This window comes from Poromitra crassiceps, assembly GCF_964638095.1.
Source record: "Poromitra crassiceps genome assembly, chromosome: 3".
NCBI classification, from domain to species: domain Eukaryota; kingdom Metazoa; phylum Chordata; class Actinopteri; order Beryciformes; family Melamphaidae; genus Poromitra; species Poromitra crassiceps.
In genome coordinates, this window is record NC_139625.1 from 56,240,623 (window position 1) to 56,253,963 (window position 13,341).

Sequence of the window (13,341 nt, forward strand, 5' to 3'; positions counted from 1 at the left end):
TCTGGCAAGGCCAGATTAGCACCCCCAGGGACCCCTGTCCCTAAAACATATGGATTTTTTTCTTTTCTTTTTGTCCAAGTGAAATGTTATGGTCTCTCCTGATTCTAAATAAAATAAAATAAAAAATATATAGATGAATCATTTGGTTTGTCCAAGTAAAACCTTTTATAAGCATTTTACGAAATGTCTATAGAAAGATTAATGGCTCACCAGTCACCACCACTTGCCCACAGCCATCCACTAACAATCAATCATGAGACTTAATCTTCTAACAATTTTTATTTCATTCTGATTTGTCTTAGCTTTAAGTCATAGTGCTATTTTTTATTTATTTATACTTGGGTTTTTTTGGGCTCTTTCATCCTGAGGTTCCCTGGGCACCTGCCCAGGTTGTGAAATAAACAAAGAAAGGCTGCACACTGTAGCTACAGTGTGCGGCATTTCTTTGTTTATTGCAGTTTTTATTGGGTCCAGTACCTGCCTTTCAAACTGGTTGGGATGTGCGTATCTTTTTTCACTGTTATATTCACCTGCCCAGGTTGCCCATGATAGATCAGGCCTTGGATGCTGGTTTAGTTTGTGGTTTGTCCTCTCACTAAAACTGTCCTTTGACCTCCCAGCCTGTAGAGGGCAGCAGGTTTCTGAACTCAGCCGGCAATACAGCCAGCTGAGTTACATGGTTTTTATCAGAAGAGAAATTAGAATAAGCTTTATTTTCACCCTGTTACTTTCTGTCTTGCTCTTTTCAGTCGAGGAGCGGACATTTGCACATTAAATGTCACAGGTAATGTAATTGTTTGAAAACTAGCACGCCAGAGCCTTTTCTTTTGTGAGACTAGCTTGTTGCTAAAACTAGCCCGTGAGTAAAATGTCTCCCTCAGTCACTCTCCTCATCCTCCTCTCTTCTCCTACTCCTCCAGTAAATATAGATTCAATAATAAAGTAATGCTCGACTACAGTACAGATAAAACTATTGGATTTGTCCATGTTGAGCGGTCAACTGTAGTTTAACGTTAAATGTTTTCCAGTATCACATCACCATTCGGGAGGGGAGCCAGCTGCCCCAGGTGCAGAAGTGCGCACAGTGCTGTTCGCTATACCACTGTCCGCTGTGCAGCGCGGACATCTACAAGCCTACACACAGATATAAAGTCAACCAACATCTCAACGGTCACATCTCAAGAGCCATCCAGCATCAAGGTAGGCCTACTGTGTATGTCATCTTATCTACAAGCCTATATTAGGCTATAGTCAACCAACATCTCAACAGTCATATCTCTTGAGTCATATTCAGCATCAAGGTATATGTCATCTTATCTACAAGCCTCAACATCTCAAGTACAGTCACATCTCAAGAGCCATTCAGCATCAAGGTAGGCCTAGTTCAGTGATACTCAACTTGCGGCCTGGGGGCCAGATGCGGCCCGCAATAGGGTGCAGAGTGGCCCCATGACCATTTTCTTATTCACAATGAAAACTAACGTGAAATAAAGTTTGACTGAGCTCCAGCTAAATTGTCAAATCCCGCCGTCTGCTCGCTACTCAGGCACTCATGTACCTAACTAACTTAACCTAACTATCCTGTGTGCACAAAATTGTCAGACTAAACTCCGACTCACACCCCAAAAACCTACAATCCGCTACTGTACAGAAAAAAAATATTAATGTTTGTTTGTTAACTGGCCCCTGGCCTCCTATCATTATACAGAAGTGGCCCCCGGACAAAGCAAGTTGAATATCCCTGGCCTAGTGTATGTCATCTTATCTACAAGCCTACACACAGATAAGTCAACCAACATCTCCACAGTGACATCTCAAGAGCCATTCAGCATCAAGGTAGGCCTAGTGTATCATGTCATCTTATCTACAAACCTACACACACAGATAAGTCAACCAACATCTCCACAGTCACATCTCAAGACCCATTCAGCATCAAGGTAGGCCTACTGTATGTCATCTTATCTACAAGCCTACACACACAGATAAGTCAACCAACATTGATTGAATTATTTATTGAACAGAAATAAAAGCATACAGACGCATACAGTTCCAACTCTGTCAATGGGACAGGCACAAGAAAGCTCAAGAGCTTGTTTCCATTGTGGTCCCAGCAGTCACATCTCCACAGTCACATCTCAAGAGTCATTCAGCGTCAAGGTAGGCCTACTGTATCTATGTCGTGTGTGTCGGAAGTTAACAAGCCGATTTCTCTACTATGGAGAGGGACTCAAACTAAACTCAATTCAAAATAGTGCAGGGCAGTGCTGTAGCGAGCGATGCAGCTATAAAAGTAGGTATTTTATTTATTTAAATGTAGTATTATTGGGTAAATCTTCTGTGTGCTGAATATGCCAAAACACCCTAACGACTTGTTAAAGGTATTCAGTGATGGTTGTCTATACCACTGTATGTTTGCATAAAAACAATGCAACATTTAAATTGACACATTTCGGAATGGAGTTTGGTCTCCTCTACTCTACACTCCATTTCCTTGGAGTAAGCCTATAGAAAATAGGTTGCACCAAATCTTAAACATCCGAGTAGGATATTCAACCTAAAAGAAGGATACATCATTACTGGGAGGTGGGGGGAAAATATATATATATATATATATATATATATATATATATATATATATATATATTAGCATCTTGTCTCCCTTGTGATCGTCCTTCTAATGCCCAAGAAATGCCAGAAAATGCAGTAAAACACCTGGCTAACATATTTAAATACCAGCTTAGTTACTGTGAAAGTATGAAATATGTGAGACACATTCCACCTGAAGTGATTTTACTGGTATTTATATCACATTTATATCACCAAGCATCTTCCATAGTTTCATATGTAGTTGGTCGTTTGCGGTACCCATTGAGCTCCTGTCTACTGCACTGTTTTCACTCATATTTAATTGGCTGTATCAACAAATATACAGTAGTGCTGTATTAACTCCATTTAATTTCCCCACCCACAGGCTATAATATCTGCAAGTGCAATCTTGGATGCAGGCCGGAAGCTCACTTCCACTGTTTTTGTGAGAAGCTGTTTTTGAATCGTAATCAGTTCATTCAACATCTGAACACAAAACACCAGGCTGCTCCTACGTCACATGCCTCTGTCTCCTCTGCTGTTGAGGAAGAGGATGGTGATGATGATGATGATGATGGCCCTGCACAGCTGTCTTCACCTTTGTCTCCGTCATCAGCTGGTCAGCCAAACACTCTTCCAGGCCTAACCACTGATGCACTCGCCTCACCCACCGCCAACGACCAACCGGGCGTGAATTGGACAACATCAGCGAGTGATGCTCCAGGAAGTTTTTGTCCAGCAAAAACTGAGCCAAAAACACGTGTGGCATGCCCACAATGCAACCTGGTAGTCAACAAGAAAAGCCTGAGTAAGCACATCCAGATCAAACACCCTGACAGGACTGGAGACGTTACCTCCAGTTCACACCTGACAGGTCAGTGCATTTCTCTACAAGTTAATATTTGTCCTTTATTCAACAAGCTGGGTTATTTCAGAAAAAAAAATCCTGGACAAGGAAGAGGAGGCTTGATATATTTGCATTTTGTTTGTTTCATTGTGTTTATTCATGTTTATTTATATTCTCATTTTGATATTTGATTTGATATTTTTCTTTTGTGTTCTGTTGTATAGATTTGATTTTGTACTGGAGTGATGAATCCTGGTATTTCTTTGTTGTAGGTGCCATTAAGCTACCAACAGAATTTCCAGGAGGATCAGAGCATCACCAGGGTGCCTCACGTAAGCCAAGCTCAAACTAAATGAAAAACTCCATCTAAAACTTATCGAACATGTCAAGTGACATACACGTACATTCACCTACATAAAGTGACTGATTCTTCCTGCAGCCAGCAGCATTTCTTTTTTTAACTAAATTTTTGGCCATTTTAGAACTCATGGTCAGTTTTTCTTGACCTAACTGACATTTCTACAGTAACATGTTGCCAAGTAGCTCCTGTCTGTAAATGGGACAGTTCATCCCAAAATCAAAGATACATATTTTTCCTCTTACCTGTAGTGTCCTGTAGTGCTGTACCGTGCTGTAGTCCTGTAGTGCTATTTATCATTCAGTTTTGGGTTGTGTTGCCAACTTTGGGAAATATCGGCTTTAAAGAATAAGATGACTTGAATGCAATGGAAGTGGATGGCACTCTTCTTATGAGCAGTTTCATATACATGTAGGAACTCTTTTCTTTGCCTGTGGAACATGTACCGACGGTCTCGTCTCACTATTTGACAGTGGTGCAGTTGGAGATCCTGACCCAGCTGAGAGTTCTCCAGCAGCAGCAGAGCCAGATTCTGCGGCTGCTGGAGAGGCTCACCAACGCAGACACTGACCCCACCCCTGCTGCCCATGACCCCGCCCCCGGCGTCCCAGCCGGCCCTGACCCCGACTCCGGCGCCCCGGCCGGCCTGGACGACTCGTTCCCCATCACCGACGAGGACGGACTCGCCGCTTTGGAGCTGAAGCTCAGCGAAGACCCCGACTTGAAAAACAGACTGGTGAGTACATGTAGTACTGAACTTACACCTAGGGCTCTATCGTTGCAGCGGCGCAGTTTCTAGGCCGAGCGCCAGCCGCAGCGCAAAGCAGTGGGCGTGGAAAGGCGCACTTGATATCGTCGTGCTGGCGCTAGATGCAGCCCAAAGCATTACAACCACGCCTTTTAGGCGTAAAATTATGCACCGTCATGCTCATTGGATAAGTGCAATAAACGAATCGCATGCTTGCCTTTTTAGCTCCAATTCCAGTGATCCCGCAAAACCAGACGAAAGCCAAACGCTCTGCCCCCCCCCCCCCCCCCCTCCCTTCATCCAGTCTGTCTGTCTGCATTATAGGCTATTATTCCATATTATTATGCTTCTCAAACCAATCTAACTGCAGTTTCAATACTGCAAGCATGTAAATACGCTACACTATAGCAAGATCAAAGTGAAAATAATGTTCTAAAGGCATCAGCTACAAAAATATAGCCTATCCCTATATGATGAGATTAATTTTATATTGGTGAAAGTTTGTTCAGAATGATATCGTTTTCTCTCCCCTGCTGCAGGTAGAATGATGCACATAAATATACCCTACATTATGTAAAGTCATTGCATAAATGTGTTTTTATTGTAAAACTAAATGTGAAGTTGGGCAAAGTTATTGGAGCGGACATCACAGTATAGCACATGACAGTAGAAGCGCGTTCTGAAGCGCGTTCCTCTGACACTTATCTAAATGACGTTAAATCGACAAAGGATATATATAGGCCCAGGAGGACATATATGTTTCACTTAGGGTGGTGTTTTAATTTCGATTATTTATTTGGTCCAATATTGAAATGTTCTACAATTGCAGGCTGTGTTACCATTACACATTATTTTAGATCGACCTTTTATATCTATTTCGCCTCATTTAGTTGCTATTTAGTAGCGAAATTGAGTACCCAATTGCATGCTGGGGCATTCACAGGCAGTCAGAGAGAGACAGTCGTATTGTGCCTGTCAGACTGCCTGCAGCCTCAAAGCGGTACACGGAGTTGTTTTACCCAGGCTGGACGCGTTGTCACACAGGCTTGTGACAGTAACTCAACGCGGAAGGATTTATTTCACAATAAACTGGTAAACGCACACCAATGCCTGCTCCTGTCAGTAGGAGAGAGGGAGAGAGTGACACAGGTAAGGGTGACAGAGGAGAGAGGGGAGGAATAGGCCTGCTTTTCAAAGGCACAAGGCGCTAAATTAACGCCAGCTCGGAAGATAGGTATTTAGCGCCGACACGCCCACTTTGGCCCATTCTGGGACTGCGCCACGCCCATTCGGCCTAAAGCGCATTTGGCAGCGTAAAGCCATATTGATATCGTCCCAAAACAGGCGCAAGGCACGTTTTTTTGCGTTTAAGGCCCGTTTTAGCGCCGAAGGCCTGTGGGAGAATAGGGCCCCACGGCCCCTATCGTTGCATCGGCGCAGTTTCTAGGCCGAGCGGCAGGCGCAGATCAAAGCAGTGGGCGTGGAAAGGCGCACTTGATATCGTCGTGCTGGCGCTAGATGCAGCCCAAAGCATTACAACCACGCCTTTTAGGCGTAAAATTATGCACCGTCATGCTCATTGGATAAGTGCAATAAACGAATCGCACGCTTGCCTTTTTAGCTCCAATTCCAGTGATCCCGCAAAACCAGACGAAAGCCAAACGCTCTGCCCCCCCCCCCCCCTCCCTTCATCCAGCCTGTCTGTCTGCATTATAGGCTATTATTCCATATTATTATGCTTCTCAAACCAATCTAACTGCAGTTTCAATACTGCAAGCATGTAAATACGTTACACTATAGCAAGATCAAAGTGAAAATAATGTTCTATGCATCAGCTAGAAAAATATAGCCTATTAGATTGGTGAAAGTTTGTCCAGAAAGATATCATTTTCTCTCGCCTGCTGCAGGAAGGATGATGCACATAAATATACCCTACATTATGTCAAGTCATTGCATAAATGTGTTTTTATTGTAAAACTAAATGTGAAATAGGGCCAAGTTATTGGATGGACATCACAGTATAGCAGATGCCATTAGAAGCGCGTTCCGAAGCGCGTTCCGCTGTTACTTCTCTAAATCACGTTAACTCGACAAGGGATATATATAGGCCCAGGAGGACATATATGTTTCACATAGGGTGGTGTTTTCATTTCGAGGTTTTATTTGGTCCAATATTGAAATGTTGACAATGGCAGGCTGTGTTACCATTACACATTAATTTAGAACTACCTTTTATATCTATTTTGGCTCATTTGGTGGCTATTTAGTAGCGAAATGAAGAAACACAATGCATGCTGGGAACTCAGAGAGAGAGAGAGAGAAGGGTGACAGAGAAGAAGCAGTGAAGGCAGAGAATAGGCCTGCTTTTCAAAAGCGCAAAGCGCTAAATGTAGGCCAGCTCCCAAGATATTACTAGGCTGGTATTTAGCGCCGACACGCCTACTTTGGGACTGCGCCACGCCCATTCGGCCTAAAGCGCATTTGGCAGCCTAAAGCCTATTGCTATCTTGCCGAAACAGGCGCAAGGCACGTTTTTTTGCGGTTAAGGCCCGTAATAGCGCCGATGGCCTGTGGGAGAATAGAGCCCCTAGTTTCTTAAATTATTCCTCTACAGTTCCTCACTGTTTCTGGTTTCAGGTGAGTTTCTTCGGGACCGCAGAGGGAGTCCCCATCGACCAAACAGTCCAGAGAATACTGGAGAGGATGCTGTCCAACCTATTTGCAAGGAGAATGAGCTGGAAAGGGGAAAACAATAAGGTGTCATTTGCTTCTTCGTCTCTGAAGGAAATTGTAAATGGTGAGTGATTTGGGTTTACTTCTGGATATCAGTGAGAGTCGTCACAATGTGCATAAAGAGGCCCACTTGCTGTAGACAAGGTGTAGGTTTAAGTCAGCCAAAAAAATCTAAAACGTGGCACAACAAGGCTCAGCAGGCCAAAGGTATAACGATAAAGAGAAAAAGGAGCTTCTTGGATAGTTGGAGCAAGTTTTAATTATGAGGTAAAGTACACGTCTACTGCAACGGTTAAGCAAACAATGTAAATCTTCATGTGATAAACCGGGGCCCTGGTTTATCATATCCAAGTATCCAAGAAGCTAATTTGTATCTTTATTGGTTTAGGTAAGCCAGAATAGACTAGAAACTGGTTAAGAGGGTATCTTAAATCGATGAAAACTGAATTACAGGCATCTTTTCCTATAATTACAATGTACGCATAAGAATCAATGAATTCACTTGCTAAGTCCAGTACATGTACAGGAATTTGTTTTGGTGTGGTGACAGTAGTGTAAGCATCCATTATGATAAATATTATAATGGCATAAGATCACAATATCTACCATCTTTTAGAGTTAGTAAGTGACATGAATATAATACACAGTATTCTGTGTCCATTGCAGAGTCAGTGAGGAGGAACAGTGTGTGTGCCAGAGCGGCAGACACAGCAGTGGAGTCTGCTGTGAGGACGTGGCTGCAGCAGGCTGGACAGTGGCAGTGGGTGGAGAGAGGAGAGGTGAGTGTATCTCATACTACATGATGGACTCAACCTGAAAGCTCATACTGTCTTCTTTTCAGCAGATCATCAAAAAGTCTCTTGCACACTTGAATAGTCTTTGTGGCAGGTGTGTTGGTGGAGTAGACACGTGCTTTGAGGAAATTGTCTTGGTGTGGTTGGTGCTCATGTAACATTGATAAGAACAAATATACAAGACATAAACAAATAGATAAAGACTCTAAAGAGAGATAAAATATTATAAAAGGATTCAGATATTAACATATATAGACAGTATTAACAGATTTAAATAGTATTGACAGATATAGAGTCTTGACAGCTTAGTGAGGTAGACAAAATATGTACAGAGTCAGGGTGCATGTAGGAAGAAGGGACACCAGCACATTTGCTCAATAAAGATAATTTAATATAAACAAAAGACTTATACAACATAATGCTTGAAGGTCTTTGACCAAAACATTTATATTCAATTATTACATTTTATTTTATTTTATTTTATTTTATTTTATTTTATTTTATTTTATTGAGAAAGTGGAGGCAGTGTGCGGGTGTCCCTTCTTTTCAGTAGAGGAAGCAAATTCAGAACATTTAGAATTTAAATGGCAATAAATTACTCCAATTTCAGTTCACAGTTCCTGTTTGTTTTGGGGTTAATGTGCATTCCTACTCCATATCATCATAACAAAACTGAACCAGTCTGTCTTTTTGTAGCATCAATAATCCACTTTCTGGAACCAGAAAAATGCTGGTAGGTGAATATTCCAACTTTACAAGCTATAATCTATTTCTTACACAACCAGTCAATAACTGACTACAAAAAATCTTTATCACTCTTTTCTCAGGGAGAAGACACTTGGACCATTATTTTTCACATCTCTCCCCCCCCCCCCCCTCTCTCTCTCTCTCTCCACATTCTCCTTTCATTGAATTACGTGACTGAGATGATTGAATTAAAGCAACTGAATTCAATAAAACATGTGTTCCAACAGTTTAAGTCAGGTTAGGCAGTAACTGTTTCACTACTGTTTCTTGCTACTTTGGGTGTAAAATGTGAATGAGATTAAAGTGCAGATTGTCAGCTTTAATTGGAAGATGAAGAACTGGAACCGCAGCTTTCATGTTTTTCTCCATTGCACTCCCGGTCTGATATTCTATTCAGCGAAGAAGCCATTTTTCATTGTCAGAGATTAATATGCAATGATGTGTAGAAGTCTGCAATAATACTTCACCAGATGTTTCATCTACTGGCAGGCTCTGTCTCCATGCTGGTTTTGCATTTAATTATCAGGATTTAGATGTGATGACGAGGCTGAGGAAGAAGGAAGCACACAATTAGCGTAAATGGGAACAAGCACTGTTATACATTATCCAGCACTGAATGACAATTACTATTACATTAGTCACACATGTAGATGTGGCTCTGTTTCTGCAGCATGCAGACCATCTTTTTCTAGCTCTTTTGACATGGTTTCAGTTGGTTGGTTAAAAGCCAGTACAGTCACTAGGTGGCAGTGTCCACCTCTGTTCACAACCACACACCACAACACAAGCTGTAGCCAAAGACCCGAAACTGCCAAGATAGTTCACATCCTAGCCCAGTCAGTAGTGATTGAGACCCACGTGTTGCTAGCTTTTTAACGATAACGACGATTTAATAGCTTTTTAACCATAGAAAGGATGGTATCTTCCGGAGATAGTACGGCAGCGTATTTGACTTATAATCAAATTAAAAGTTACCAAATGTGAGACGAGGGTAGGGTCTTACTAACAGATGTAAGCAAACACGGAAATAGGCAGGAGGAAAACGTCTAACTTCGCTTGGATACTCTGATGCAGCGTCGTAGAAGAAGTGGGGCCTGTTTATGTCTTTTTAATGCATTTTTAACACTGTCTGGTTTGGCCAGATGTCAGAGAAGGCTGTGAAGCGCCCAGGGGTGGGGGTCGGGGTGCTGGTAACAGACTCGTCCCACCCAAACTGCGTTCTTCTTGGAAAACGGAGAAGTGCAATGGGTAAAGGAACATACCAGCTTCCCGGTGGACACTTGGAGTTTGGGTAGGTCACGCCGTGGGTACCCTGGTACTGTTAAACTCAATCGGAAAAGTTAACTTAACGTTACCTGACGCACGCTACCTTGTTGAATATTACGTACATTTTTAAATCTTCAGCGGACACTCGTCAATTCGGCATACCCATAATCCACCAAGCACGTATTATTTTTTTTAACACAAATTATATAACCTACACAGGCGATAACGTTACCATCTCTAAGCTAAATATTTTTTATTCGAAATAAGATATTCTTTGTGGATTTATCTGAATGTCGAATTCACCTAAGTTTAAATTTGAAATATTTAGAAATGTCCTTATGTGCTATTCCACCACGTCTGCTTGCAAGCAAGGCAGTTGCCACAATTTTGAATGGAGTTTGGCGCTTGACATTCTAGAGCGCACGGAATGTATCGGGGCTGGTGGTCAGGTCAAGTGTTAAATAAAGGCACAGTCAAAGTATTGGTCAGATGAGATGGAGACAATGGCCTCAATACCTCAAATGTCACACCTATGTATGTCCAGCTACTTTGTTTTAATTTAATACACCTAAATGCTAATGTTATGATAAACTGAGGCTAGCTTATGGTAGACAAAACAGTTTGGGTTAAAGTTAAAGCAGACAACTTCAAACAAGTAACCTCATGTTCATAGGCAATATCATTCATATTACCAAACCCCAATCTATGGAAGGCAGTTCAAACCAAAGCTCCCAAACCTGCATGAGTGAATTTCTGAGATGGGTCTGCAGTTACCCAGGCTAGGTCTGCAGACCTCAGCCCTATGTTCCCTCAGATCAGTATCCCTGTGAATGAGGTAATGTTTTCATCCCTGTCTGTCTGTAATGTTGTTTGTCTGACAGACAGACAGATAGACATACTGTATGTCTGTCTGATATCGGACATTGTTAGCCAACACTTGAGTTAACCGCCAACTCACTTTCTCTCAGCCTTGACCACAAGCTCACTCTAACCGAACCCCACAAGTATGACATCAGCAAGTATGACATCACAGATGTTTTGACAGATGACATGGGCTGATTGGCTATTGAGGATTAGGTGGTATGGTGCCATATATAGTGACGTGACTGGATCTTCATTCATGAAATTCGGTCGAGACCCTGTATGTGTATCTAAAGAGATAATCGTGAAATAGGAATAAATAGTGAATTAATCCTCAACTGCCATCCACCCAACTTATGACACAAGTCATTAAATTAACATCTTGCTTCCTTCGTTCTTACAGTATCTATAAAGATAACTTCCTATCAGTGACTCCAGAGGCATGTGGTGTAAAGCAGTTAATAAGCTATTAGCTATCTTATCATCTCCACCTATCACTTATCACCTCCTTATTAGGCTATATAATTTACTTTATACATCCATGTTGTAAAACCGTTATTAATCATCTCCGATAAGAAACTTGCCCATCATTAGACACGGAGAGATATTCGATTAAAATATAATTGCATCATATTTGTGGCATATCTGATTTGTGACCTTTCACACCTTTAAACAGGCAATAAATAAATCAATACAAACATTTTATATGGTAAAAAAAACAAAAAAACAATTCTCCTAATTGCAGAAAAGCGTGGTGGTGACATGCTCTATCTCCATACAAGATAACGGGTAACGGTGCCCATCACAGCTGCTGTTACTAAAATGCAAATTACAAATGTAGTTTATATGCACAATTAAGTAACTGTAAGGTGGAGGTGAAGGTAACATTACTAACAACGTTGGATTGAGTGATTGTCATTGGTCTCTATTACAACTGATTAAACAAATGCAAGATCTACTCCGGACCTTGGCCTGGGAAAGTGGGATGTGGCACGTCGTCGTTTTGCCATAAGTGAAACTGTGGCCTCAGCGTTCGCTGTAATGTTATTTATTGAGCTCTTGATAAAGAGTCTGACAAACAGAAGTTTATAACTAAAACAAACAGAGTTGACAGATTTACAGCCATAGCCACGTTTTGAGTACTAATAATGTCAAGTCCTGTTTGGAAATAAGATTGTTATTTTCCTTTCTGTTACACAAGCACTAGATGTTTATGTGAAATCCAAAAAGACAAATGCTTATTAAATGACTGCCAGTGGATGTGACCCTGATGTCCATGTCGTTGAAAGGGAGACGTGGGAGGAGTGTGCTCACAGAGAGGTGATGGAGGAAGCAGGGGTGCGTTTGGTGAACGTCCATTTTGCCTCTGTGGTGAACTCCATCAGGCTGGAGGAGCAGTACCACTACGTCACCATTATCATGCAAGGGGAAGTGGATAGGGAGCACCCAGCAGAGCCAGCCAACCTGGAACCAGAGAAGAACGAGGGTATGTGAGGGACGACAACAAGCTCAAACCTTTAGCCCACGGGACAGTGGTGTGACCATCCAGCTTTATACCACTCCCCCTACCCACCCCTCAAATCCCGACTCTTCCACCTTCCTATCCTTTGCTACGGCCCGTTACCCCCCTAGCCATTCCGCCCACACCCCTTGAATCCTGACTCTACGACCTTCCTATCCCTAGCTACGCCTCTTCCCTAGCCCCACCCCTTCACTAAATGCCCATGAGTGACTGAGTGAGTGACCTGCTGGCCCAGTGCAGCGCCGTGGGAAAAAGTGTTGGTGTTTTTTACCGTTGTACCCTGTTACACAAAATAATATAGCATGTGCATCCCCTTTCCCCCCCCCCCCCCCCCAGGCTGGATGTGGACACGGTGGGACCAGTTTCCCCCTGAGGAGCAACTCTTCCTGCCTCTGGCCTGTCTGAGACAAGAAGGCTTCCAGCCGTTCAGCAACACAGTAACCAACACACAGGCGTGAAACACTGTTACACTGCAAAACCAGGCCTGAAACACACTGCTACACTGCAAAACCACATTGTTACACTGCAAAACCAGGCCTGAAACACACTGCTACACTGCAAAACCACATTGTTACACTGCAAAACCAGGCCTGAAACACACTGCTAGACTGCAAAACCACATTGTTACACTGCAAAACCAGGCCTGAAACACACGGTTACACTGCAAAATGATACAGACTCTTCCCTCACTTCCCCTCAAAATAAACCAGAAAGACCTCTTCAAAACCAAACCTATCCCTTTAATTAATAAAAGGATGCACAAGGGTTAATGTTTACATACATGGTCAGTTTTCATATATGCTTTTTCTTAAACATGTTGTTCTGTACATACTGTATTTTTTTGCCAATATTATCAACTGTTGATATACACATTGTAGA

The 13,341-nt window shown here is 42.3% G+C and overlaps 1 protein-coding gene across 1 annotated transcript; it reads left to right on the top strand.

Annotated features, from left to right (window-relative positions):
- Positions 1 to 9,892: 9,892 nt before the first annotated feature.
- On the top strand, positions 9,893 to 13,341 carry nudt15 (nudix (nucleoside diphosphate linked moiety X)-type motif 15). Its single transcript, XM_083633427.1, has 3 exons — positions 9,893 to 10,104; positions 12,230 to 12,426; positions 12,799 to 13,341. Exons 1-3 carry the CDS (start codon positions 9,956 to 9,958, stop codon positions 12,918 to 12,920), a joined length of 468 nt encoding a protein of 155 aa, XP_083489553.1. The 5' UTR covers positions 9,893 to 9,955; the 3' UTR covers positions 12,921 to 13,341.

What these genes read in the sequence shown, in the direction of transcription:
- nudt15 (XM_083633427.1), top strand. Translation starts at nt 9,956, where the DNA reads ATGTCAGAGAAGGCTGTGAAGCGCCCAGGGGTGGGGGTCGGGGTGCTG. An exon ending in GGTGGACACTTGGAGTTTGG is followed by an intron (nt 10,105 to 12,229) that starts GTAGGTCACGCC and finishes TGTCGTTGAAAG; the next exon opens with GGAGACGTGGGAGGAGTGTG. An exon ending in GGAACCAGAGAAGAACGAGG is followed by an intron (nt 12,427 to 12,798) that starts GTATGTGAGGGA and finishes CCCCCCCCCCAG; the next exon opens with GCTGGATGTGGACACGGTGG.